Source organism: Schistocerca serialis, chromosome 7 (genome assembly GCF_023864345.2).
Source record: "Schistocerca serialis cubense isolate TAMUIC-IGC-003099 chromosome 7, iqSchSeri2.2, whole genome shotgun sequence".
NCBI lineage: Eukaryota > Metazoa > Arthropoda > Insecta > Orthoptera > Acrididae > Schistocerca > Schistocerca serialis.
Window position 1 is genome coordinate 599,382,770 of NC_064644.1, and position 27,052 is coordinate 599,409,821.

The following is a 27,052-nucleotide window of genomic DNA, read 5'->3' on the forward strand; positions in this document are numbered from 1 at the left end:
AACCACAGGGTGTGAACGGGCACCCGCCTACTCGCTGTCTTCTCGTGCAGTGGAGCTACTAAATAACTCGCCACATCACCAAATTAATAGTGTCGTGTGAACCAGCCTTTACCGACTGATAGACTGTAATATCTTACAAATATGAATAGAACAGTGACGTTGCACCTTATGTGTTTCATTACTTTGTGTGTTTACGATCCGGCACTGATTTCAGTATCAAATATTGCCCTCTTTAGCACAAATTCATTTGACACGTAAACATTTCGGGTTGGTTCTTGCGAAGAAGAAAATAGCAACAGGCCACTGTTGTCACTGTTTGTTTAGAAACACAGCGCCGTTACAGGTTTAGAACCGAGAGGTTCATCTTCAGACGGCTGTTCACGTCTACGTACACATATTTTTGAAGTGCACATGAGGTTTTTACTCTTTATTTCCCCTTGTGGTTAAAGGTTCATGGCATGATAGTGCCGTACAGTAAAAACGATGTTAGGAACGACCTCTTTAAATGTAACCACAGCTAATAACGATCGAACACAATGTAAACATCTTTAAGGTTGAGTAGTAGTAGCAGTAGTAGTAGTTGATGTATTTTACTTACGTTGAAAATCCTGTGTTATTTTGTCGCAATGTAAAATATAACAACTACTCAACCTCAAAGATTTGTTTACTCTGCGTTGTTTGGTTATTAAGAATAGTCACGTTTAAGCAGATCATGTCTAGTGTCATTTTTCGCTGTAGGACACCTCCATTCCATGAATCTTTCACCTCATGGGGGAATAAAGAGCGTCTGAAGATGAATCTGTTGGTTCGAAATCTGTAACAGTGTTATCTGCATAATTAAAGAGCATTATCAACAGTAACTGGTTGCTGTTTTCTTCTTCGCAGAAACCATCCTTTATTTTATACACAGTCGCGGTCTCAAAGTGCCACTTTGAGAATATAGCAGTAAACTTCTCGATCAAGTCCATTATCTAATTCGGCTCACATTTCGTCCCTGACGTACGCTGACAAGAAATACTTTACCACTTCAGCAAGGTACACGTTCAAGTTTACTCTAAACTAGTACCTGTGACTGGAGGTGTTCCACGTGGTCTCCTAGCATTTGGATACAATACTGCACTCATCTCTGCAAATGGGGAAGTCCACTGAGGTAAGCGACTCTGACGAATGGCAGGTTATTATCACGCGGAGCCTGTGAACGAGTATCTCGGAAATGGCGAAGCTGATCGATTGTTCACGTGCTACTGTTGTGAGCATCTACGGAAAGAGGTAGAACAGCAGTGAAACTATTACTAGGCGCTAAATGGCTGGACGTCCACGACTCTTCGCAGGGCGTAGGGTTCGGAGGTTTGTCTGCTCTGTACAGAAGGACAGATGGTGATCTGTGCCATTTCTGCCAAAAGAGCCCAATGCTGATGCGCGCGCAAGTGTTTCGGAGTACACCGTTCATTGCACATTGTTAAACGTGGAGTTCCGCAGTAGACCACCCCTACGTGTTCACACGTTGACCCAAAGACATCGTCAATTACGATTGCAGTGGGCACGGATCCATCGGGATTCGATCGTCGATCATTGGAAACGTGTCGGCTCTTCGGGTGGGTGAATCATGTTTTTACTACGCTGGGTAGATGGTCGTCTCCACAAACGCTTGATGTTTTCCCCGACAGTGATGTCATTTTTCAGCAGTGTAATTGTCCGTGTCTCTGAGCCAGAATCGTGCTACAGTGGCTTGAGGAGAATTATAAAGAATTCAGGCTGTCTCGGCGACCAAATTCGCCTGATGTAAATCATATGGGACCCATCTGGATCGCTATGAGACGCCATCACCGCGTGCTTAAGTCGGCGGCCCACGAAAGTACAGGTGACTCAAAAAATTGGAAATTTTGGAACATCCTGCAGCAATCAGTGATGTATTTCGTTCCAAAGGCGGACGAACAAGCTATTAAGCAGGTGGTCATTATGTTTTGGCTCATCAGTGTACGTTCCTGATGTGGTAACTGACGAATAACATGCAGGTTTGCGCCAGATTCGAGCCGAATTACATAGGGAGTTAATCGAGAAGTTTACAAGTGAACTACATTTGTACTAACTACGAAAATATTTCACACTGAAGACATAGGCAGCGTGTAACCTCTTATTGGAAAAGTTCACTGCAATGTTTTTGCTTGTATTATCACTAACTTTCACTTGCGTCGTTTTCCATTATTAATTATGGCACGCCCGGTATTCGTTACAATTTAAGCACTGTAGGAGTCGCACCTACGATTTGGTGCTCATTGTGTAGGATGACATTGGAGGCGTTAGACAGAGGAGGAGACGGCAGGCGTACTCACAGTTGAGGACGTACTCCTCGGCGGCGACCTGCTTGAAGTGCCGGTGGAACTTCTTCTGGCGGTACTTGGAGGAGTGCGCTGGCTCCGGCGAACCCGAGGCGACGGACGGCTGCTCCGAGGAGCCCCTGGCCGCGGCGGCTGCGGCGGCGGCAGCCATCGCCTGCTGATGGTGCGTCATGGCGGGCGCGCTCACGCTCAGCTGCTTGAGCTGCCTGTGGGCACACGAGGCAAGAGCCACCAGTCACACACCGCTGCTGCTCCAGGGGTTCTGGGTGGTCGGCTGGTTGGTTGGCTGATTGATTGGTTAACTAGTTGGTTGATTAGGTAGCTGGTTGGTCCCGTGAGTCAACAAACGAAACAGCGCGGTAGTGACGTCAAGATAAATTTGGTCAGACTGCGATAGCATGAAGCAGTGGCAATATCGGGGCAGTGAAAGCAGTATTAAACTCAGAGATGAGAAGTGAAACTACAGGTGACTCAAAAGAATGGGAAATTTTGGAACATGCTGTAGCAATGCTGCGAAGCAGGTGGCGCCGAATGACATACACAATGCTGTTCGCACTGTTTTGCCGTTTAATAAACAGTAACCACGGAGCACGGAAAGGTGTACAGCGTGCCTTTACGATAAAAGCCTGTTACAAGAATGGAAATGTGGAGGCCGCGAGTCGAGAATTTCGGTGTCATCTTAACATCGGACGGCACGGTCGTGCTCCCTCGGCGCGTGCAATCAACACCCGAGTCCGCAATTTTGAGCAACGGCTTCTGCATTCAAGAGGCAATTTGCAGGGAGACCTCGGACCGCTCGTACGGGAGACAGTATCGAGACTGTGCGTACAGCGTTCTGTTCGACGTAACAGGAGTCTCTACAGTTGAGTCGCTCAAGTGTTCATCGAGTACTGAACGTGGATTTAAAGTTCCATTCGTACAAGCTGCAGATTGTTCGGTTACCTCACCCTAAAGGTTTGCTAAAGCGTAGAAAATACGCTGAACGCCCGTTAGCAAAACTGCGCGACGACAACCATTTCCTTAACAGCCCGTGCTTCCACCTCAGTGGCTTCGTCAATAGACAGAATTGTCGCTATTGGTTCCAGCAAAATCCACGTCTGCTACCCGAGCGTTCACTGCACAGCTGCAACATGCGTCATGTTTTCGAGTGGCACAACACGCCCCTACTTTTTTGAAGATCATAATGGGTGCACAAACACTGTAACGTCTGTTCGGTAGGTTGCCACGATGGAAAGTTTTGTTGTGCACGAACTGCCCGATTTTTCTGCCAACAGTTCATCTCAGCATGACAGAGCGACGACACGGATATCGATGGGAGCTGTATTACGATTGTTTGGTAACCTTGTCATTACAAGGCACCGTGACACTGCATGGTCCCCAAGATCGCCTGACCTGACAGCGCGATTTTTTTTTGTGGGGCCACCTTAAAAGTGCGCTTTACAGTACTCTACCTGCTAACATCGAAGAACTTAAAAATACAACAGGAAATCTTCAGGATTCCTATTGCAATGTTAGGTCCAGCCATGCATAGAGTTCTGTCAGCCTGCAGGAATGTGTACACCGAGGGGAGCGCATCTGTCCGAAGTGATACTCAAGAAATAAAGATGCTTGTGACGTTCAATAATAACATACTTTGTATAGATAAACAAACACGTCAAACAATTGTGCTCATTCATTATCTCCATTCCATAATTTCCCAAATTTTTGAGTCACCCTGCGTAAGGAGCGGGTCGGTATGCAGGTCAGAGAGAAGACAAGTTCACCCCAGGACTCACCTGCGTCGGGGGACACCTCACCTCAGCCATATCTGACTCATGACAACCTAATGCAGGACTAAGACAGTGACGGGATAAATAATGTCTCCTAGCCGGGAGATTCATAATAGTAAAAGAGAGAAGGGTGAAACGTGATGGGCATCAGTACGGACCGACAACTGTAAAATAAGGCGAGATAAATAATGAGGTCAGTACACGGATGAGCGCTGTCTTGTTTACCCCGGAGCTCAACATGCAGTGGGGAACGTTTCTCCCACAACTCTCTCACTCCGGTGTGACGTAGTCAATGTGTTAAAAATGAGAATAGACCCACTGTCTCGAAGAGCGCACAGAAATCTGTTCAACTGCTGTTCAACCATCATCTGGCATCAAGCATAAGGAATTCCTTAAGGTTTTGCCTTCGTCAGAGAGCTAGTCCTAACAAAGTAAAATTGGGTGCGGCAGAGGAAAGTGCTAACCGCGTCCGAAAGCACTAAAATACAGTAAGAGAGGGACGACCCATGCGGGTGGCTGAGGAGGTAGGCTAGAGAGCTAGCTGCAGAATAACCAGAGGGTGTTAACGAGAACGGAAGCCGGGACCCCTGCGGGAACAGCCAGTACTGGGAAGGGCAAAGGAACAGCACCTGCCGTGCGGAATACAGGCTTGTTCGTGCACGCTTCGCGACGGCCGAGTTCGTAGTGACGCGCAGCGTCCGGAAAAGGGCGTGCCGCGAAGACGACTCGAATTTTTAACGGCCACAACCGAGCAAAGTGTGGATGCGGCGAGTGCACTCAATGAGGAAGCTCCGTCTCGCCCACACACCAGGAATATCTGAGGAGTGAGCAGTCAGGTGCGCACAACTGAATTTCTGTCGCCACGAACACCGACTTCTTAGGTCGCGCGACTGTGGCGTGGAGTAAGGATTGCCCGAAGATTCTGAATATCACTGCATCTCTAGTGCAGACAGAATGTGGTCAGATGTACCGGTGAATTTTCATTCAAGTCTTAAGCATCTTAACAGCTTCCATTCGATACCTGGAATGGGTTTGGCTTAAAGCTTTGAACAGAGAAGCTCAAGGTCTTTCCGCTGGATTCCAACAAGTGCGTCAACTCTGATGTCAGTATTTTTTTTTGTATACGGAAAGAAGAGACAGACATAACCATTTTTTGCACCTTGTGCTGAACTTTACCTGATTAAAAATCTGTTTCAAGTACGCCAATATGAAACTGTTCCACAAAATTTCGACACACAGTAATTTAGTTATTTATTACACACTGAAATACCTCCAGCAACTTAATTCTTCTACTCGCATTTCATTTCATTGAATGGTGTAATCTTTGTCCATCCTTGGTGAAATTAAAATTTTGATAGCACATAATCATTCACCAGGTCATCTGAACTTTAAAATACGCACAATACTTTGGAAACTGAATACTACGAAGCAAATGACACAGAATTTCGTTAACGTTTGTTATGTGCATGTGAACATTGTTCGAAATGTGTATACATTCAACCGATAGACTGCCAGCACCCTCCCTCCTCAATACTGGTTTTATCTGTAATTTTTCTTGTACTGATGTGGCGATACAGTTGCATCGGTTAGTCACACGATTTTATGCCTTCATCACACTGCGTCTCAATATTAACGCCCAATACGCTTGTTACTAGTACGACAACTACATTTGCGGTACTCACTTATGAGAAATAACTTGTCTTCTCTTTAATGAATTTATTTGTTGTCTGCAGCAGCACCATCGCTGTTAATAACAAATATGTGTGTAAAAGCAGAACAAACGTGTCCAATATTGAAGTTGACGTCTTAGCGGAAAATGTGAAGAATAGTGTTTTACTAACGTCACCATTTCGGTTTGCTTGCCCACATGCGCAGCGCCCTCTCCTCACCCCATAGATATCCCTCCTCCTCCTCCTCCATCATGTTCCGTTCAATAAAAATCAGCGCAAGTCCTAGGAGTTCGTCCCTATTCAACTGACGCGACAGCGGCGTAGCTGTCACTGTGGACAAAGCAACCAACGCGACACTGGCTTTGTAACGACATGACCATTGCTTTTATCTAAGGCGATTGTATGAACATTGTTACACCGCGTACCGTACACTTAGCATCAACTTACTAGTAGGGAATGGTAACGGTATTGTATTGTGGTCTTCAGTCCAAAGACTGGTTTGACGTATCTCTCCATGCTAGTCTATCCTGCACAAGTTTCACCACCGCAATCTATATTCATTTCAACCTGCTTTCTGTAATCTAGCTTTGCACTTTCTACAACTTTAAGGAATTCCCTCCTCCCCCTCATACTCCTCTCTTTTAGCAAATTCACTATTCTGCGATGCCTCACGATGTGTACTATGAGTCTATGTATAGCCTTAATCAAGTAATACAATACAGTTCATTTCTTCCCAATCCGATTCAGAGCCTTTCATTAGTTACTCCATCAACCCATCTAATCACCAGCAGCACTGCATTTCAAAACCACCTAGTCTCTTTTTGTCATAGCTATTTGTCGTTCACATTTCACTTCCTTACAAGCTACTCTCCAAATACTTAAAAAAGAAATTCCTAACAGTTAAATTCATATTAACATACTACATGGCGTCCTAGATTGACAATCCTGTTGTGACTGTACTGAGTGTCTTCTAAGTATGGGAATGGCTCGAAGAATACTTGACTAATGCAACCGAGTGCGAACGTTCAACAGAAACGTAACTACCGTCACGTGTGCACCAAGGAAGGGTAACAGAGCCTCTCATACACAGAAGATTTATTACTTAGGGCCAACAGCAGGAGCAGCAGCAGCATCAGATTGTTCACTGGCGATGCTGCAGTCTAGAGGAAACTGTCGTTTGGGCGAGAGTAAGGAAATGCTGAAGGACTTAGACAAAATTTCTACTCCTGCGAATTGTAAAAATTCGTCTGCAAAGAATCCCGCAGGCTGCGAGTACGTAATTTCTCCGCATTTTCCTTTCTCCCACGAATGCTAGTCCCGTAAGGTATGCAGGAGATCTTCTGTGAAGTTTGGAAGGCAGGAGATGAGATGCCCGCGGAAGCAGAGCTGTGGAGGAGGGGTCGTGAGTCGTGCATGGGCAGCTCAGTAGGTTGAGCACTTGCCCGCCAAAGGCAAAGATCTCAGGATCGAGTCCCTATCCGGCACACACAGCTTTAATCTGCCACCAAGTTTCAGATCAGCGCACATTCCGCTGCAGAGTGAAAGTTTAGTCTGAAAAAGCAGCTCTAGTTAAGTGTGTATAGAGGCAAGTTAATGTTTATAGCAAAAAGAAAAAATCCGAACACCAGATCACTGGCGAACTTTTTGAGCACGTTATGTTGTACAAATATTTACAGGTGACATAAATAAATTGAAATTATCACATAAAATCAATATTGGGGAGGGCGAAAGCAAAATTTAGATTTGTTGAAGGTGTGCTGGGAAAGAAGTTAATCTGTAAAGGAAATGGCATTCAAACCGACAGCATTTATCCAGCGTTCATAGACCCTACCAAGTAGACATAACAGAAGACATCAAGCCAATTCAGAGGATCTTAACAGGTCGGTATAGCACATACGAACATGTAACAGAAATGCTCGGAGAACTCAAAACTGGATGCTCGGAAGGAAGCAGACATAGTTTTCTCTATATCCTCTTCGGCAAATGTAGAGAATCGATATTGGAAAACTGTGCTACCATTCAACTGTCACAATCTTCTGTCTTGTGTAGGGATCAGGATCACACATTAAGAGATCAGGGCGCAGTGCATTTTTCCCTTCGCTCAACACGGAAGTGAAATAGGACAAACTGGCTAATATCGGAACGATGTAAGCTTCCCCCACACTCTCACTGTGCAGTGGCTTGCAGAGTGTGTGTATAGAAGTAAATGAACCGGCATGGGTCTGAAGCTTGCTGTTCCCGAAGACGAGTCCACTACGCCATGAAGTGCGCTAGGCAAGTTATCTCGATTTAGTGAAAATCGGATGCTACCCGAGTTTCCTAAGAGCCTCAGTTAAGAAGCAGAACTCTTCTTCTCAGCCGGCCGGAGTGGTCGAGCGGTTCTAGGCGCTACAGTCTGGAACCGCGCGACCGCTACGGTCGCAGGTTCGAATCCTGCCTCGGGCATGGATGTGTGTGATGTCCTTAGGTTAGTTAGGTTTAATTAGTTCTAAGTTCTAGGCGACTGATGACCTCAGAAGTTAAGTCCCATAGTGCTCAGAGCCATTTGAACCATTTCTTATTCTCACGGGGATAGATATTTGTTAAACGCAACTCGCTAAACCAGCTTGTCCCTACAAAAACGAGGTAAGAGTCCACGTAGCCATGTGATTCCCAAATTGACTCCGTACCCGGCAGTGCTGGTTGGTTCAAGGAAGTGAAGGTATCCGTTGCTGCGTTCGTAAACCAGATGTTATTTTGAGATGTAGAACCGACAAGAAAGAAAGAGTGTGTGTGTGTGTGTGTGTGTGTGTGTGTGGCGCGCGCCTGCGTCAACACACTGGTATCTGGAACTCTACTCGCCAGTGAGCGGGTCCTTTGTGGATTGAGCGGTTTGTTTACGACCGGCAGAGGCCGGAGTCGGCCTGCAGCTGTTAACTGCCTGCCATCTGTCATGCGTTCTGATCCGCTCGGAGACGAGGTTGCGACCTGCATAGCTCCAGGCAGAGCGGTCGCCGCCGTCTTTAGAAGCCTGTGTTGACGGGTCGGTCTGAGGGCGCGAAAAGTAGGCATCCCCCTCAGGAGGCATGTGGACTTTGCGCCCACGGTCAACGCGCTGTTAATTTGCTGTCATACGCTATGGCTGCCTAGTCAGAAAACTACCGGCCGCAACAGTATAAGAGACACAATTACCTATTATTCTAGAAATCGGTTATGTTGTAGGGGTCGCGACATTTCTTGGATGAACCCACTGTACTGACATTAACGCACCATACCACCACCCGCATCTCGGCCCTGAAGAGGGTCGTTGCAAAGTTGGTCGAAACGTCGGTGAGCCTAGGACCTCGTTTAAATGTGTAGATAGGTAGGTTGGGTTGGTCTGTAAGCGGACCTAACTAAAAAGTCACGAGTCCCTTTTTACTCATGGAAACAAGTCTCAACGTAAAACAATTTTCAAAAGGAGTCGGGAAAAGTGAAAGGGCGTGAAACCAACGGGGAACCGTACGGAAAGAGAAAACGAAAGAAGTAAGCGAAAGGGGAAAACGTACCCTACAAGGAAATCTAGTGGAAGGTATTAAAATAATATAGCAGATTGCCTGGGCTCGCTGATCACAAGAAGAAAAAAGTATGAGACCGCCACTCGGCAATACACTGAAATCTCCAGCCTAAAGGACAAACACCGAGGCAAACAAACAGCAAAGAAAAAGCGAGGAAGACTGAAAACGAAGGGAGTCTGGAGGCCAGAGGAAGAAGACCAGACGGCCATCCTCAGATTGTGTGATAAACGCCTCCCCCCCCCCCCCTCCCCTCACGAATAAAACGTAAAACATCATCCATTTAGGCATTCTCTCCGAACACCGTTGGCAGTGTGACGGGAAGATTAAAAGTCCGCGGCAGAGCGGCTAAAATTGGGGAGTCCAAGAAGACGTGGACTGCCCAATTGGATAAGAGCAAAAGACTTCTCCCCCGCCACGGTATCCGATATACCACATGTGCGATTAGTGAAGGTGATATGGTTTATTATTTAATTCCTTGTTTCGGCTCAAACCATTTAACCTTCTCCTACGGCGTGTATCAAAGAGGATGAACTGCATTTCCGGGATTAAATCCCTGACATGAAATCCATTGAAAGTCTCTGGGCGGAACTGCAGCGTCGGTTGCCTGTGTCTTCGCTCATAATCCTGGCAAAAGCTGCTCACTAAATCGAAATATTTTAAAACGACTTTTTAAGCGCTTCTTCAGTGACAAGCACTACAGCGCATGATTCCGGCGCATCCGATGAAGCGGGGGTGCGAGCTGTGCATGTTATTGTCGGCGGTATATACATATTGCTCCGGACTGCCTTACTGCCTTGCGGTATCGCGTGGCTCTCGGGGGCCACCGGTCTCCGAAACGAAGCACTCGTACTTGTGTACTGTAGGTGTGGCGTATGGAGATGAGTCGTCCGCAATTCTTCCGTTTCTTTGTTGCGATTTCGACAGACCATCACCGAGCAACGACCGCTAAGTTTGCATTGGCGCAGATAGTGCTTCTGCTAGTGATATGACGAAGTTATGAGTTTTTAAGCGTTTCGGAAAGGACAGAAAAAGGTAAGTGTTTCTCAGCTGCCTTGGTGCTAGATCCTTCGGAAACTATGATAGTAAACATGATTAACAGGACTACCGTGACGTACAGTAAACGGGTCAAAAGCAATTTGCGATACTAGTCCACCTGTATGTTTATGGCCGCCGAGACGTCACATCTTGGTGCGTATTCTGAATTGCCCTGCGTAATTGCGTTTTTTAGTGTGTGCGCTTACAGTGAAATTGTTTCTTAATCTCTGCTTTGTGTGAGGAACAAAATATAGCCACATCTGCTTCGTTTAGTAATGTTGGGAATCTTTTCGTTTAAGTAGCTTCACAGTCAGCCTCAAATGACTGTATGTAACGCTGTGTGGAAATATTAACATGTTATTGGCGAATACTACTCAATATTCTGTAAGTATAATTAAGCTATGCGTAGTAGCGTTTTTGTATGGTAGTTTTGGGCTGTCCGTTTTAGATGCATTTCAGTTTCTTTTAGTAAAAATACTAATCCGACTGCGATAGGTTACTCTGTTGCCCCACAACCTGCTTTCTGGTTACATGATTTATGTGAAATATATTGTAAGATTAACATTGTAGTTGAATTTAGGTATTGCATTGTCTACATCAGCTATATAGCTAGAACTTATTTTCCGGTACTATCTTTGATTCATGTACTGTAAATATTGTGTGTTTTTGGATGTACAACGTATCCCTGTCTCCACTGCAGCATTAGAATTCTTTTTACGCTCAGGTTTATTTCCAAGAAACTTTTTCTTAAGAATATGTGACTGACGGTAATAGTGTTTCGAACTTTTTTTTCCCGATGCAGGAAATTCTCGTGATCAAAAGTGTTTGTGTGATTTATGTTTCAAAATATCGCCTATAATTTGCCGTCATAGTCGACATGTTGTTGATGTATGTCCCACGTTCAGAACCTCATTGGTCAAAGCCAACGGATAGTATAACGATTTCTTCTTTATGCCAGTAGACAAAGTTACTTTAAGTTTCTTTTTAACATTCGTGCGCCAGCTGGTGATGTATGTAGGCGGTTTTTATCTTTTTTGAAGCTCTTAAAACGGAACTTTTCCTGCTCCACTATTTAACTCAGATCTTTATTTCCAATAATGATAGGAGCTGAAGCAATGAATTAAAATTTATGCAAACCAGAGCACTCGAACCCGGGTCTCCTTATTTACCAGATGTGGTTACCACCACTTCACTGTAGCATTGTGGCTACCACAGCTGCGCAAAAAACCTCCAAATCCAGTGCCCTCTCTAACACAAGCGTCAGTTCAAAGTTTCAGCCTATCTTTCTACAAGCAGTCCACTTCATTTTGAACGCCTTTCGGGAGCATTATACAGCAACCTCCAAATTGTCCGAGTTTGCGATTATCCGTGTTTAGTTCGGCAATTCTGAAAACCAGCAAATCAACCAATCAACCCTGAATTATTCTGTTACAACCAGAAGAATTATTTTCGTCTGGAAAGAAAAACTATGTAGATAAATGCAGATGGCGAAAACACCTGAGACTGGTTAAACAGCAATGCCTATGAACCAGGATCTGGTCAGTAAAGTGACGCGAATATATTTAGTGAGCAGAGTACGTTTGGTAGAGGATGGCAGCGAAGATGAGTCGCTCAAGGTAGCCGTTATCACCCACACCGAGGCACTGAAGAACGTTATCCATTGTCGAGTATGCAGGACGAAATTCGTTTGACCAGACCGATGTATTGATTCAAAATGAAAAATGGTAGTCAGCAAAAAATTAATGAAAATCGAGAAATGGAGGATTGTTTCCCAGAAGTGAAGTAAAAACAAGTGCGTTTAAAGGGTATGGTTGTAATTAAGTTGTTGCTGGCAAGTATAGCGTAAGTAATGAATTGGGCATTCAAATGCGATATGTAGCACGTTCTCTAAATTTAAGAAACAGTAGTTTTCTGTAAAAAAATAAATGTATTTTCAGTTTATCCATCTTTTCAAATTATCCGCGCTTTTTTGGATCCGCATTAAACCGGGTAGTCAGTATTTTAAATGTCGTGCTGAGTGGCGCTAACAAAGCATAAGCCAGGGGGCAGTGAAAGAATCTTTTTACGAAGTTATTTACTGTACACTATGTGGCGTCATGATTCGAATACAATTACGTGGGTTCGTTACGCTGACCAGTTCAGATCACCAGCTTGAGCTCCACCGATTATTATTATTTCCTTCACTTTCTCAGACGTTAAGTCTGGTTAAAAATGGAAAGTGACGCGGACTTTGATCAAGCGTGACTTCCTTTTAACTGTATGGTATATGTTACATTGCATTTAGGAACTTTCGGGTAATTGAACATGTATCAATAATTACGGATTTCTGTAATTGTATATATAAGTTTGGATGTAGCTGTATTGCATTGATGTACTGGTGGATATTGTGTGGTATGACTCCTGTACTTGATAGTATAATTGGTATGATGTCAACTTTATCCTGATGCCACATGTCTGACTTCCTCAGCCAGTTGGATGTATTTTTCAATTTTTTCTCCTGTTTTCTTTTGTATATTTGTTGTATTGGGTATGGATATTTCGATTAGTTGTGTTAATTTCTTCTTTTTATTGGTGAGTATGATGTCAGGTTTGTTATGTGGTGTTATTTTATCTGTTATAATGGTTCTGTTCCAGTATAATTTGTATTCATCATTCTCTAGTACATTTTGTGGTGCATACTTGTATGTGGTAACGTGTTGTTTTATAAGTTTATGTTGTAAGGCAAGTTGTCGATGTACTATTTTTGCTACATTGTCATGTCTTCTGGGGTATTCTGTATTTGCTAGTATTGTACATCCACTAGTGATGTGATATACTGTTTCTATTTGTTGTTTGCAAAGTCTGCATTTATCTGTTGTGGTATTGGGATCTTTAATAATATGCTTGCTGTAATATCTGGTGTTTATTGTTTGATCCTGTATTGCAATCATGAATCCTTCCGTCTCACTGTATATATTGCCTTTTCTTAGCCATGTGTTGGATGCGTCTTGATCGATGTGTGGCTGTGTTAGATGATACGGGTGCTTGCCATGTAGTGTTTTCTTTTTCCAATTTACTTTCTTTGTATCTGTTGATGTTATGTGATCTAAAGGGTTGTAGAAGTGGTTATGAAATTGCAGTGGTGTAGCCGATGTATTTATATGAGTGATTGCTTTGTGTATTTTGCTAGTTTCTGCTCGTTCTATAAAGAATTTTCTTCTTCTTCTTCTTCTTCTTACTATTATTATTATTGGGTTATGGGGCTCTCAAATGCACGGTCATCAGCGCCCGTGTAAAGTCCCAATTTTCACACAGTCCAAGTTTTTTTACTGCTCAATTTAGACACTGACACAAATGATGGTGATGAAATGATGAGAACAACTCAAACACCCAGTACCCAGGCAGAGAAAATCCCCTGCCCGGCCGGGAATCGAACCCGGGACGCCGTGATCCAGGGGCAGCAACGCTAGCCACTAGACCACGAGCTGCGGACGAACTCTATCGAGGATCTTCGGCAGAAACGAGAGCATCAGTCGGAGATCAGGTGTTCAAAAATGCGTCAACTGCACACGACTACTCAGGGGGAATGGAAGAAAATTTCATCTTCACCGTTCGTCCCTGAACGATAAAACTGGAAGCAGCAGAAAAAGTTTGTCATATACGCTATCCGTTATGTGGCTGACGTCTTCCGAATTAACAGCAATGGATGTCCAGAAGCTTGTGATCCATCACACACGCGGACTGATTTTAACTCTTTATTACGTATTCATTGCTCGAATGCTCTTGTCACTGGCGGTGAATGTAATAGTGAAACAGGTATCATGTGACTGCCATTCACATATGTGGAGTTCATTATTGTTTCATAATAATGCAGCATAATGCCCAAGGGAATCTTAATGAAACTGTATGCTGAATTGAAACTTCCTGGCAGATTAAAACTGTGTGCCGGACCGAGACTTTAACTCGGGACCTTTGCCTTTCGCGGGCAAGTGTTTGGGTAGCTGAGTTGGTAGAGCACTTGCCCGCGAAAGGCAAAGGTCCCGAGTTCGAGTCTCGGTCCGGCACACCGCTTTAATCTGCCAGAAAGTTTCGTATCAGCGCACACTCCGCTGCAGAGTTAAAATCAAATTCTGTATGCTGAACTGTTGTAAGAAATGTAACCAGGTCATCTACACGTGAATGACTACTCTGCAGTTAACACTTAAAAAGTCTGGCAGAGGGATTATTCAACCGCTTGTAGAGTATTTCTCGATCGTTCCACTCTCCAGTAGCACGTGGGGGAAAACGAATACTTACAGCTACCGAGTGAGGTGTCTTTATTTTATTGCGATGTTCATTTCCCCCTGTGTAGGTGGGAGTCAACACAATATTCTCGCATTCGAAAGTTGGTGATTGAAATTTCGTGAAAAGATCTCGCCGCAAGGAAAAATGCCTTTGTTTTAATGATTGCCACCTCAACTGTCTCCCGTATTTCGCAGTAATACAAAACTAGCTAGCCTTCTTTGAACTTTTTCGATCTTCTTCGTCACTCCTATCTGGTAAGGCTCGCACTCCACGCAGCAAAATTGTAAAAGAAAAACAATGGATCTAGTAGATAGTGTCGGAAGTTCCATGCGGCTTTTCGCGGATTTTGCTGTAGTATACAGAGAAGTTGCAGCATTAGAAAATTGTAGCGAAATGCAGGAAGATCTGCAGCGGATAGGCACTTGGTGCAGGGAGTGGCAACTGACCCTTAACATAGACAAATGTAATGTATTGCGAATACATAGAAAGAAGGATCCTTTATTGTATGATTATATGATAGCGGAACAAACACTGGTAGCAGTTACTTCTGTAAAATATCTGGGAGCATGCGTACGGAACGATATGAAGTGGAATGATCATATAAAATAAATTGTTGGTAAGGCGGGTGCCAGGTTGAGATTCATTGGGAGAGTCCTTAGAAAATTTAGTCCATCAACAAAGGAGGTGGGTTGCAAAACACTCGTTCGACGTATACTTGAGTATTGCTCATCAGTGTGGGATCCGAGCTGACAGAGGAGATAGAGAAGAGCCAAAGAAGAGCGGCACGTTTCGTCACAGGGTTATTTGGTAAGCGTGATAGCGTTACGGAGATGTTTAGCAAACTCAAGTGGCAGACTCTGCAAGAGAGGCGCTCTGCATCGCGGTGTAGCTTGCTGTCCAGGTTTCGAGAGGGTGCGTTTCTGGATGAGGTATCGAATATATTGCTTCCCCCTACTTATACCTCCCGAGGAGATCACGAATGTAAAATTAGAGATATTCGAGCGCGCACGGAGGTTTTCCGGCAGTCGTTCTTCCCGCGAACCATACGCGACTGGAACAGGAAAGGGAGGTAATGACAGTGGCACGTAAAGTGCCCTCCGCCAAACACCGTTGGGTGGCTTGCGGAGTATAAATGTAGATAAGCGTTGTGTAGGGAGTCTCTTTAGTAGATTTGCTGTATCTTCTAAATGTTTTGCCAATACGACGCAGTCTTTCATTATCCTTCCCCACAACTTGTTTAGCGTTTCAGTTTCAAATTTTCGTAATTTTGATCCCTGTGTGTTCCAATTTAAACTGTTCGTAATTATGATCCCCATGTATTTAGTTGAATCGACAACCTTTAAATTTGTAGGATTTTCGGGCAAACGAAATTATTTTAGTACTCATGTGCAGGACTTCACAATGTTAATTTGCAGGACTAAATCCCACTTTACGCTACCAGCCCAGTAGCTGGACAGCGGTATGCCATAAATGAAACGAATGAACAAATTTGCAATGGTCAGTCAGCGGTTGCCCCTGTCGTGTTATCTGCACAGTTAAAGTGCCCGTGGCGTGACATTCTGTGAGAGCACCATATAGGATCGACTCCGCGCCGCGCCGCGGCTCGTGAAGACGGCCGTCGCGCCCCGTCAAATTCGCGATACGGCGCACTTGTGGCCAGGAAACTGGCGCCAGAACAGCTGGCAGGCTTCCCTCACCTGCCGCGGTTGTCGGTTGGCGAGCCGCGCTCGCCGTTAGCACTTCCTGGGAGCTGGAGCGCCTCGTACCGCGCGACTCCTCCACACAACGCGCGCTCCAGCGTTCCAGGTCTCCAGTTTCGTGTGACGAACGCGCCGCGCGCAATTAACGCAGCAGACGCGACGTCTGCTGGGTGCTGGTGCAGCCTCTAGTATTGCAGAGCGGGATATGAAGCGCTTTCGAGACAGCTAAGCAAAAGCCTGACAGTCCGAGCACGCAGACGAAGCCATTCACTAATCGTCAAATGCCACTGTATTCGGAAATCATCTGCTACTTCTTATATACACTATAATATATATATATATATATATATATATATATATATACATATATATATATATAGATAACTCAGAAAGTGTAGAATAAATGACAGCTGCAACAGCTTTCGCCGACGACCTTTCAAATACCGTGCGGAGACGTGGCAACAATGGTACAAAGAAAAATCAACATCTTCAAAACAACGACAGAAAAAAAAACGCCTTCAACTATCTTAAACTAAAAATGTACGACTAATACAACATAAGTTTCAAACCATATAACCACAAAATAGCGAGAAATCAAAAAATATATTTAAGCATTTTAGTGAAATAATACGGAAGAACGGCCGCGACGGGGAGGCTAACAAACTCAGGGTAAGGAAGATGGAAATATCCTTCAGCTGATTACAGATACGCGCAATGAAACATCCATCCCCTCTCAAGCAACATTATAGTTTTTGTTAACAGTAATAAAGTCAAAGATTATATTCAACCGAACCCCTAGACTTGGCTGAAATAGGAAATATGGAAGAGAGGAAAAACCTATGAAAAATATTGGGATCAATAAAACAATGGTAAACGCAGCAACAGAAGTAATGAAGATCTGTAAAAGACAATTGAACAACTAAATGTAACGATGAGAAAACGTAGAATGATATTTTACTGCTGTGTGGTTAGGATGAATGGAAACAGGATACGCTTGAGAACTTCTCAACCGCCGCAGCAGATCGTATGCATCGAAGGTGAAAGTAAAAACAATACGCCTCCTTAACATCTACGTCAGTTACACGCTAGACTACACTGGCGGTGCGAAAAATAGGGCTGTATGAAACGTTAGGTAATCCCCAGATCTCTGCAATAGAACGCCGTGGTCTTTTATCAAACGAGAAAGCTGTCGCATCCTGCCCGCAACCGCAGTCCACTGACGTCTACTCGATCTCTGCACGATAATCGTGCGTCATATTCCTGTATGCTGTCGTCGCGAACTACGGAACTTTCCTTACTGTGTCCATCTTTTTTGAGAACAGGCCAAGAGTAATTTCATTTATTTATTTATTTATTTATTTATTTATTTTGTGGTTTTAGGGCGCACAACTACAATGGTCATTAGCGCCCAGACTACGTTAGGAATGCACCGCGAGGCACAAGTTTAAAACAGCAACTAAAAGGGAAAACACGATAAAAGACAGATAGACAGGCATAGGATTAAAAAAACAACATATTCAAATGCCCTTAGACAGGTTTGTCAAGTTGATAAAACGAAGAACGCGAGCAGCTGCTCCTGGGTCATCCGCTAAAATGGCATCCAGAGTACATGGCAGGCCAAGATCAAGACGCAGTGTATTAAAATCCGGACAGGACGTTAAAATGTGGCGGACCGTCAGCAATTGCCCACATGGGCAGAACGGCGCCGGCGCAGCCGTCAGCAGATGGCGATGGCTTAACCGGCAGCGGTGTCCAATTCGTAACCGGGCCAAAAGGCCAAGCGTAAATGTCGTAACTCATAACTCAAATACCAACACTTCGGACTAGCGTGACATGAATACTTGTTTATTAGTTTTGAACGTTGACCGTGATTGCTCGTTCGGCCTATGTACCACGTCCGAAGTCCAAAAGCCCATGTTTGAGCCCTGGGACAGCCTAGATATTTTAAAAGTAATTTAACAGCTCTGTTATGCTGACAAAGCTTTGTTTACGTCAAAAGTGTCAAGTCGTGCACCATACTGTATTTCAAACTCCGTAGTTTATCGGGTGAAGAAACAACGGTACGTCACATCCACTGTGACCTCGAGTAGCAGAGCACTGTCACTCAATGCAAAGTGACTCGTATTCTGCTTATAACCCAGTCCCTTTTACTGTAGTTTTCATGTCCAGGAGTGTGGCCGGCATTTGGATGTTGCCAAGTGACGAATTAACTATCTACATCTAACCTACATCTATACCCTGCGATATATCTTAGGGTGCGTGACGAATGGTACTTTCGGTTTCATTATGTTGCCCCTCCCATTTTCCTGTTCCATTCGCGTACGTGGGAAGAATGATTATCGGTAAATCATAGTAATAAGTCTGATTTTTCAGATTTTCTCGTTGTGGTCACAGACGCATGCGGGAGAAGGCAATATGCCACCCGGCTTTTCTGGGAAAATACACACACACACACACACACACACACACACACACACACACACACACACACACACACTTGGAATCCCTCTCTGACGTATAACACCTCCCTTGTAGCGTCTACCACTTAATACTGTTGCGTATCTCCGTAGCGCTCTCGTGCCGACTAAACGATCCCATTACGAAACGCCTCTCTTCGTTGAATCTTGCCTCTCTCTTCCGTTAATCCAAATACTCCGCGATAGTTAAAACATCTATTTCGTGAGCCACTCCTTTCACAGACGAATTAAGTTTCTCTTGGATTCTTCCAGTGAATTTCAGCCAAGCATCTGTTTTTCTTGCAATTAGTTTGACGTTGTCTTTCCACAGCGTTGTTATTAAGAACCGTGCTCTAGATAAATTGGACAATGACGGTGGAAAGAAGGGAAAAGAAACGTTTCAGTATTCGCCTTGTGTGATCTGGGGAAGTCACGGAAAAAATTTACCACGATGGACGGAAATGCACCTTAATCAGCTACTACCCAGGTTGACGTCAAATTGGTCGAAGCACAGCTGCCCAAGTTAGAACCAAACAGGATATTTACATTAGAAAATAGGTAAAAATAAAGTAGTTTATATTGTAAATAAAGGCAGGTAGGAAATTACCCATGATCATGTGGATAGATACAGTACACCAAATGCCAGCGTGGATTACAGGCAAGTAACAGAAGATATGTTCGTAAGAACACGCTTAGTCCGTAATACATAGGTCAGCTGATCGTAGCCTCTCTCATTGCATTCATTTGGGTACACTAGCATCTTCTGAACTCTGACCACACTTTTTCAACGAAAGCTAAGAATGTGTTGAAGCCCTTTTACTCTATTAGCAGATAGGACTGATAGAGGAAATAGAGAAGGTCCAAACAAGAACAGCGCATTTCGTTACAGGTTTCCTTAGTAAGTGCGAAAGCAACAGGCTCGCCATGTGGCGTATCGCTGACAGCTTCCAAACACACTACGCAGACTGAGAAGAGGCGTAGTTCTCGTTCCAGCGTTAAAAGTAATTTCGATCTGCTAGCTACATTCCGTATTGAGTTTAGTATGACCTAAAATGCATCAAAATTAAACACGCCAGCAACTACTTTTTTACTGCAAACTTCTCAATTACGCATCGTGTTTTACTTAATTTCGAAGTGTCTCAGTAACTGTGGGCAACAGAGGAAAGAAAACCGCTTCATTATCAAGCTGTGATATCAGACTGCAGTATGCAAAATATCGAATAGTTGCCTCAGAATCGAAAGAGGAAGATTACATAGTGGAGAACAAGCACGAATCCAAAACCAGCGGCTTTTAATTTTTTTACGGAAAAAGCAAATTTTTTACTGACAAACGGAAACGGATGTAGCATTGCTTCATCTACATAAAAAATCAGATGAGTTGAAACTTTTCCCCTAAAGAGAGGAATCAGTCAAGTCGCTTCAACTACGTTTCTAAGTGTTCCACCACTGCGAGTTGTTTCTGCGTCGTGTAGCGAGTCGTTTCCCATACATCACTGCCGAGTTGTTTCTGCGTCGTGTAGCGAGTCGTTTCCCATACATCACTGCACATCGTACAGCTGGAGTGCGAAGGGAGCCTTAAAGTTCCGAGAGTATTTCCTAGAAGAATCAACCGTCATATTGTTTCCTCCTACGTATACCTCGCGAAAAGACCGTGAAGGTAAAAACAGAGAGATTCGAGATCAACAAAGGCTTACCACTAATCGTTCTTCCCGCCAGCTGTTCACGACTGCAACAGAAAGGCGGGGAAGTGTCGCTGGTGCACACAGTACCTTCCGTCAGACACTATAAGGTGTCAGCAGAACACAGCTGTAAATGTAGTCCCCAGCGTTATACCTCAACACCTCGCTACATTGTATTCCGTGTTTAGCGCCAATGAAACAGCTACGAAGAACAATGTGCCAGGGACCGACGGAGAGGCACAGGAAACGCAACATATGACTCGATACCTAGACTACAGGAAGCGAAAAAGCAGTTCATCGCCCGTTGACTAGCACTTAAATGTGATATTTCAGGACTAGGCCACAAACATCCGCTGGCTTCGAGCGAGGTATACACTCCTAACAGTGCGGTGGTCATTTGACGTGTAGCAGGTAACTGGAAAATTATCGCGGTTGGGAGTAGCGTTAGCCGCTGGTCTCAGACTTACTTGGCGCCGGTGATCCAGCCGATGGCATTGAGCGCGACCGCCAGAGACAGGCCCTCGACCGCGCAGGGATCGGACGCCATCGCGGAGCGGAGGAGTTGACGGCGCGGTGCACGCGGCACGAATGGCTGCCGACCACAGGTTCCACCAGGGGCATTTTTAGCTGAGGATGAGGCGACGCGGCACAGCCGGAACTGCCCGGCTTCCGCGAAAGCAGCAGTCGTGGCTCGCGGGGCTGGGCCGCGATCTCGTTCGCGGAGCGGAGAGTGTGCCCTACCAAAATAATCCGCAGCTGGCGCCGCCCCGTCCCCTGGCCGCTGGCCCGCCCACCGCTCAGCGGCCGCCTCACTCTCAGTCTGCCAAGTAATCTTGCGTTCGATCAGAACTTCTGACCACTTTTCTCTAGTTATCTGTTTCGGTTTTCTCTGGAGATATCTAGAACCTTCTTCCTGTGGTACTGTCCAAAGATCGCGGCGCCACATCAAATTCGGCAACGCTCATAGACGCTACAGACACCAGCGATGTCTCGCTACAATCCGCAACGACGAACGGAGTGAAGACACGCCCACCCTCCCAGCATAGCAGCACCTTCACACAGAGGTCAATTTAGAGACGCGCACAGAAGCACTGTGCTCATTTCGTGGCCTCTGCTGAAGCAGTCAGTATCACTGATTAGGACGAAAGTGTTATCTGAGACGGAAAACTAGTAACTTTGAACATTCTACTTCAAGAGAACAGTTTGTTAATTACAGCGTAAGCGATGCTTTCATAGGCAACAAGTGTTGTAAATTATCAAGCATTCCTGTGGCGAAGGAATGTATCGTGTTAAGTATTTTTTTTATCCTTCATGTAATAAAATGAACTAATGTTTCATATGATGTACTGCGGTTGAGCCACCTCACAGAGCAATCAAAGAGCCCACAGAAGTGGCCAGACGATCGTAGTTCTTCGTCTGCTCATACCACTTCCGAAACTTACCTCTTCAGAATTTCATGTGCCTCAATCTTCGTCCGTTTCAGATCACTTCTGATTACCTGCAGCCACTTGCACCAGGAACATTTTTTCCTTCGTTGACATATTCAAAAATTCTCCTGCATATCCTGTTTTCTTTCATTTGGGTCAGATGGACGTGAAAAACGACGGTCCACGTTTTCCCACCGTTACATTTATTTGTCCAGTTTTCTTGTGCCGAGCTCCATTTCTCCTGTTGCTGTATTCACCGGTCTGTTACATTGGGCCTAGCATTTTCTTCGTGTTTTCCTCTCTTTCATTTGCATGTTTTTAACTTCTCCTGTCGTACTCAACCCCAGGCATTTGGATGCGTTTTATTACTGTAATTTTGCTTCAGACAAGAGATCCGTTATTGTACACAGCTTTAGCAACAAAAACAAGGAGGAGGTCCGATGAACATGGGCTCAAGTGCATACTACTTGTTCGTCTTCGCTAAGGTGGAACATCTCTCCCATTGAACAAGTGCTTACAGCTCTTAAGGTATGCATTTTAGAGTCCATGTTACTGGACTTATTTTCTTATTTTATTGTAACGAAAATCTCCTCAAAGTCTGTAAAAGGAACTTGGTTACTCCCTGTATAGCGTATCTTTCAACATATTTGCACGTCGTGTTGCCGTGAAATCGCTAGGCCGGCCGAAGTGGCCGTGCGGTTAAAGGCGCTGCAGTCTGGAACCGCAAGACCGCTACGGTCGCAGGTTCGAATCCTGCCTCGGGCATGGATGTTTGTGATGTCCTTAGGTTAGTTAGGTTTAACTAGTTCTAAGTTCTACGGGACTAATGACCTCAGCAGTTGAGTCCCATAGTGCTCAGAGCCATTTGAACCATTTTGAAATCGCTACTATCAGCTTTATTGTACAGCTATTTCGGTGTTTACTACAACGTTCATCCATAAATTCTCAGTATTTTGTATCTTATTCGTTTGCAGATCACTTTGTTGGCCGGGTAGCGTTTACCGTTTGTAGCTGCTACTTAATAGGCAGAACGGAGACAATAAGTCTCTCCCTCAGGAGGCAGCCCGATCCTAGGGTAACGCCCCCAGCCGTCAACCAAGTCCCCAAGTTTCTCCAGATGTGTCGTTCTCCAGCTGAAGCAGCTCACTGACGATTAGGTCCCACGGACCTGCCACTCTGAGAGGATGCCGATAGTTTTATTTCAAATAGTGCCTGACATTTTCTTAGGCAATTTAGCGAGCAAGTCGAGCTGCTTTAGAATGCCAGAATGCTCCCCAAATCAGCAACGAATGCGTGCGGTCCTGTGAACACGAAGGGGCACGCAGCACACCCCTCCCGAATGTGTAAAGAAAGGCCAACTAATTGGTCACCGGTCGTGCTGAAACAATCAAGGCTCTTGTTACTCCGACAAACGTTTGTCTTTGGACGTAAAGAATCCGCAACTGCCAGTAGTATTTTTTTCACAAACGTAGATAGGATATCTGAGAACACCGTAATACCGTTTATTCGCTCTTTATCTTTATTTAGGTTACCGCTTTCGAATTTTGTTGCACGTCATCTTCATTGTGAAATAACTTTGCGGCAACAGGCGAGGACGGCAAGTAGCACTGGAAATCAGAAGCCACATCTAAAAGCCAGGAAGAAACTCCATAATCCATAAAGAGGACAGCAGGAACAGCACGAGATTGCTTAGCCTGCACGGCATCAATGGCATGCGGTCTTCTAATTACTAAGTGCGAGTAGATCGCCAGCTCGTATCTTGCCACGGAAACATACGTTAAGGGGGCAGTCTTCTTTGAAACCTTCAAAAAATCGATCTTTCTCGCTTAAAAAGTTCTCTGGGGCGTCTATTTGATTGTAGGATCCATCCGAAGTTCGCCACAATCCTTGTTATCGAGTTACAAGCCGATTTGTGAGATACTGTCTCGGAGCGTAACCGACAAAATTGGCTACCATCTTAGTTCGACATTTTATCGTATGACTTGCTGGAATGATGTGTGGGAGGCTACACTCAAAATGCCGACGAAAGTTTTAACATTTGCGTCCGGTCGATGTCTCCGAAAACCGTACACAGCTGGAAAGATATAATCGACATTGCGACCACAATGTTGCATGACGGCCGAACAGGAATTATGGAAATTTTTGAAGTGCTCGAACCTGAGATCGGACCAGCCTGTTAGTGCTTCGGCGCAACGTTGACGAAAATTGTATAGAGCGAGCAGAACAGCGGATGACAGAAGCTAACAAAGAGGGCGTTTTGGATACCGAAGGATAGTTGTATTGTCCAAGGGTCCCTGACTACAGGTATCTTTAAATTAACTGCAAGCATTGTAACTCAAAACTTTAAACGTGTTTTTCTCAAAGCCGTATTTTACATAATGGCGGGAAACAATTTCAGAACGATACACACGATTTTCATGCTGGCTTTCTGAACTGAATTCTCTGCCACCATAAGTAGGCGTTCTGTGGCATATTCAAAAATCTGTTTTAAATGCACGCTTTTGTTTGGATTTTTTGGGTGAAGTACATGACTTTTTTCAACACCATTTTAGTAGGACTCAATATTTTTCAGTTATCATATGTATGTCGATTGAAAATGTATTGAAAATTATTTATACAAAATTACTTTGTTTCAGGTCCAGCAGAAGGGATTCGAGAATTCCGGCGATGATAAAGAGTCCTGCCCGTGATACAGCGGTGTTATAACGATATGTTTACGTAATGTGTATACATAAACATACAGTTATAAATGTCCCCGTTCGTAGCCGCTAATTATAACAATATGTTTACTTTTGTGCTGTAACATATAGCTATAATCAGCGGTGGAAACATAATTGCGAACGCCGACCGTGTGCGGCTGTTTCTTGTTGGATCGTCTGATCAGTCGGAAGTTGCATTGCGGAAGAGAGTAAATGCCTATTCAAAATATAATTATTTTTGGATAGCTCAACATGAATTTCCTAAGGGACCGTAGTTTATCATGCATTTACCAATAGAATATGGCGCGGAGAAAATATTTCGCCGCATACAACTTCCGTCCGATTTCGACGAAAGAATTCGTGACTGTGAACTCTCTATTTGGCAGAAACATAAAGAAAATTAAATAACTTCATGAAGGAGTGAGACATAGATTCTATATTAAATAAATAGTCCATAAACCAGTTCCATTTAAATCTGAATTTATGGCAATTAATAGACGAACTTACACTGCAATGAAGGATTTAACATGGATGCCGTTTTGACTGGCACTTCTCGTAATGAAAACAATTCCTTTGACGTTTTCACATACACGTCGCACAATAAATCTACTGCTAGGCACTTTTAGTATTACACATTTACTTTACACTAGAACAATATTATTTTTAACAATAATAAAACGGCGGCAAGTCATGCGCGTCCGACACAAGTTACAGGAGACAAGAGAAGAACGAGTAACTGTTCATCGAGAATATCTCGTACATCAAAAAAAAAAAAAAAAGTGTAAAAAAGTGTTCTTCTTCTGTCCGTTTTTCGCGCCGCGGTTTTCAAAGTCAGTAACTCACTGCATCTCTGACGGCGCCTCGACAATAAACAAGTTACGTCACAGGTCGTTCACCTTTTACATTCTCGCAACATTATTTGCTAACTGTAGCTGTTGCCGAGCGACTGCTCGATTAGTGAATGATTTAAAATGATAAGGCAATCACATAATGTTACAGTGTCCTATATGGATACAAAAATGATTTCTTAAACACAAAAGTCTTCATGTTACTTGAAAAAAAAAAAATCACGAAACTCACCTATTTTTCTTGCGTTAAAAGAGAACTACCCCCTTAAGTTGATCTCCCGAAGTAGTCACCGGGATTTTCTAGACGTGAACATTACCTGTTTAAGACGACTCTGGCTTTATTCATTGGTCCTGATGTGAATTCACATTGTTTGGTGTCCTAACTTTCCATCTCCCTGTGTTTCCGGCCATCTATTTGGCGTCGATCTTGCCTGGTTTGCATCAAGCTATCACATAAAAGGCAGAACCAACATTGCACCACTCACTGAGTATTTCAGTGCAATTTTCCCGGCACCCTCTGGAAATGTACGTTTCAGGGTACAGGACGCCCCCAGAAAAGTGGTTCCTGGAGTTAATTTTGAAGTTAAGAGACTTACTATGACGGTCTGCCAAATTGTTGTTGTTTTTGTTGTGGTCTTCAGTCCTGAGACTGGTTTGATGCAGCTCTCCATGCTACTCTATCCTGTGCAAGCTTCTTCATCTCCCAGTACCTACTGCAACCTACATCCTTCTGAATCTGCTTAGTGTATTGATCTCTTGGTCTCCCTCTACGATTTTTACCCTCCACGCTGCCCTCCAATGCTAAATTTGTGATCCCTTGATGCCTCAAAACATGTCCTACCAACCGATCCCTTCTTCCAGTCAAGTTGTGTCACAAACTTCTCTTCTCCCCAATCCTATTCAATACCTCCTCATTAGTTACGTGATCTACCCACCTTATCTTCAGCATTCTTCTGTAGCACCACATTTCGAAAGCTTCTATTCTCTTCTTGTCCAAACTGATTATCGTCCATGTTTCACTTCTATACATGGCTACACTCCATACAAATACTTTGAGAAACGACTTCCTGACACTTAAATCTATACTCGATGTTAACAAATTTCTCTTCTTCAGAAACGATTTCCTTGCCATTGCCAGTCTACATTTTATATCCTCTCTACTTCGACCATCAGCAGTTATTTTACTCCCTAAATAGCAAAACTCCTTTACTACTTTAAGTGTCTCATTTCCTAATCTAATTCCCTCAGCATCACCCGACTTAATTCGACTACATTCCATTATCCTCGTTTTGCTTTTGCTGATGTTCATCTTATACCCTCCTTTCAAGGCACTGTCCATTCCGTTCAACTGCTCTTCCAAGTCCTTTGCTGTCTCTGACAGAATTACAATGTCATCGGCGAACCCCAAAGTTTTTACTTCTTCTCTATGAATTTTAATACCTACTCCGAATTTTTCTTTTGTTTCCTTTACTGCTTGCTCAATATACAGATTGAGTAACATCGGGGAGAGGCTATAACCTTGTCTCACTCCTTTCCCAACCACTGCTTCCCTTTCGTGCCCCTCGACTCTTATAACTGCCATCTGGTTTCTGTACAAATTGTAAATAGCCTTTCGCTCCCTGTATTTTACC

The 27,052-nt window shown here is 44.1% G+C and overlaps 1 protein-coding gene across 3 annotated transcripts in view; it reads right to left on the reverse strand.

Annotated features, from left to right (window-relative positions):
• Positions 1 to 27,052, reverse strand: part of LOC126412343 (GRAM domain-containing protein 2A-like) — a 669,092-nt gene that overhangs the window by 73,479 nt on the left and 568,561 nt on the right. For all 3 annotated transcript variants that reach the window (XM_050081893.1, XM_050081895.1, XM_050081894.1), the window contains one exon: positions 2,334 to 2,545. In XM_050081893.1, coding sequence (XP_049937850.1) covers positions 2,334 to 2,545 — 212 coding nt within the window. The remainder of the gene's footprint in view (positions 1 to 2,333; positions 2,546 to 27,052) is intronic.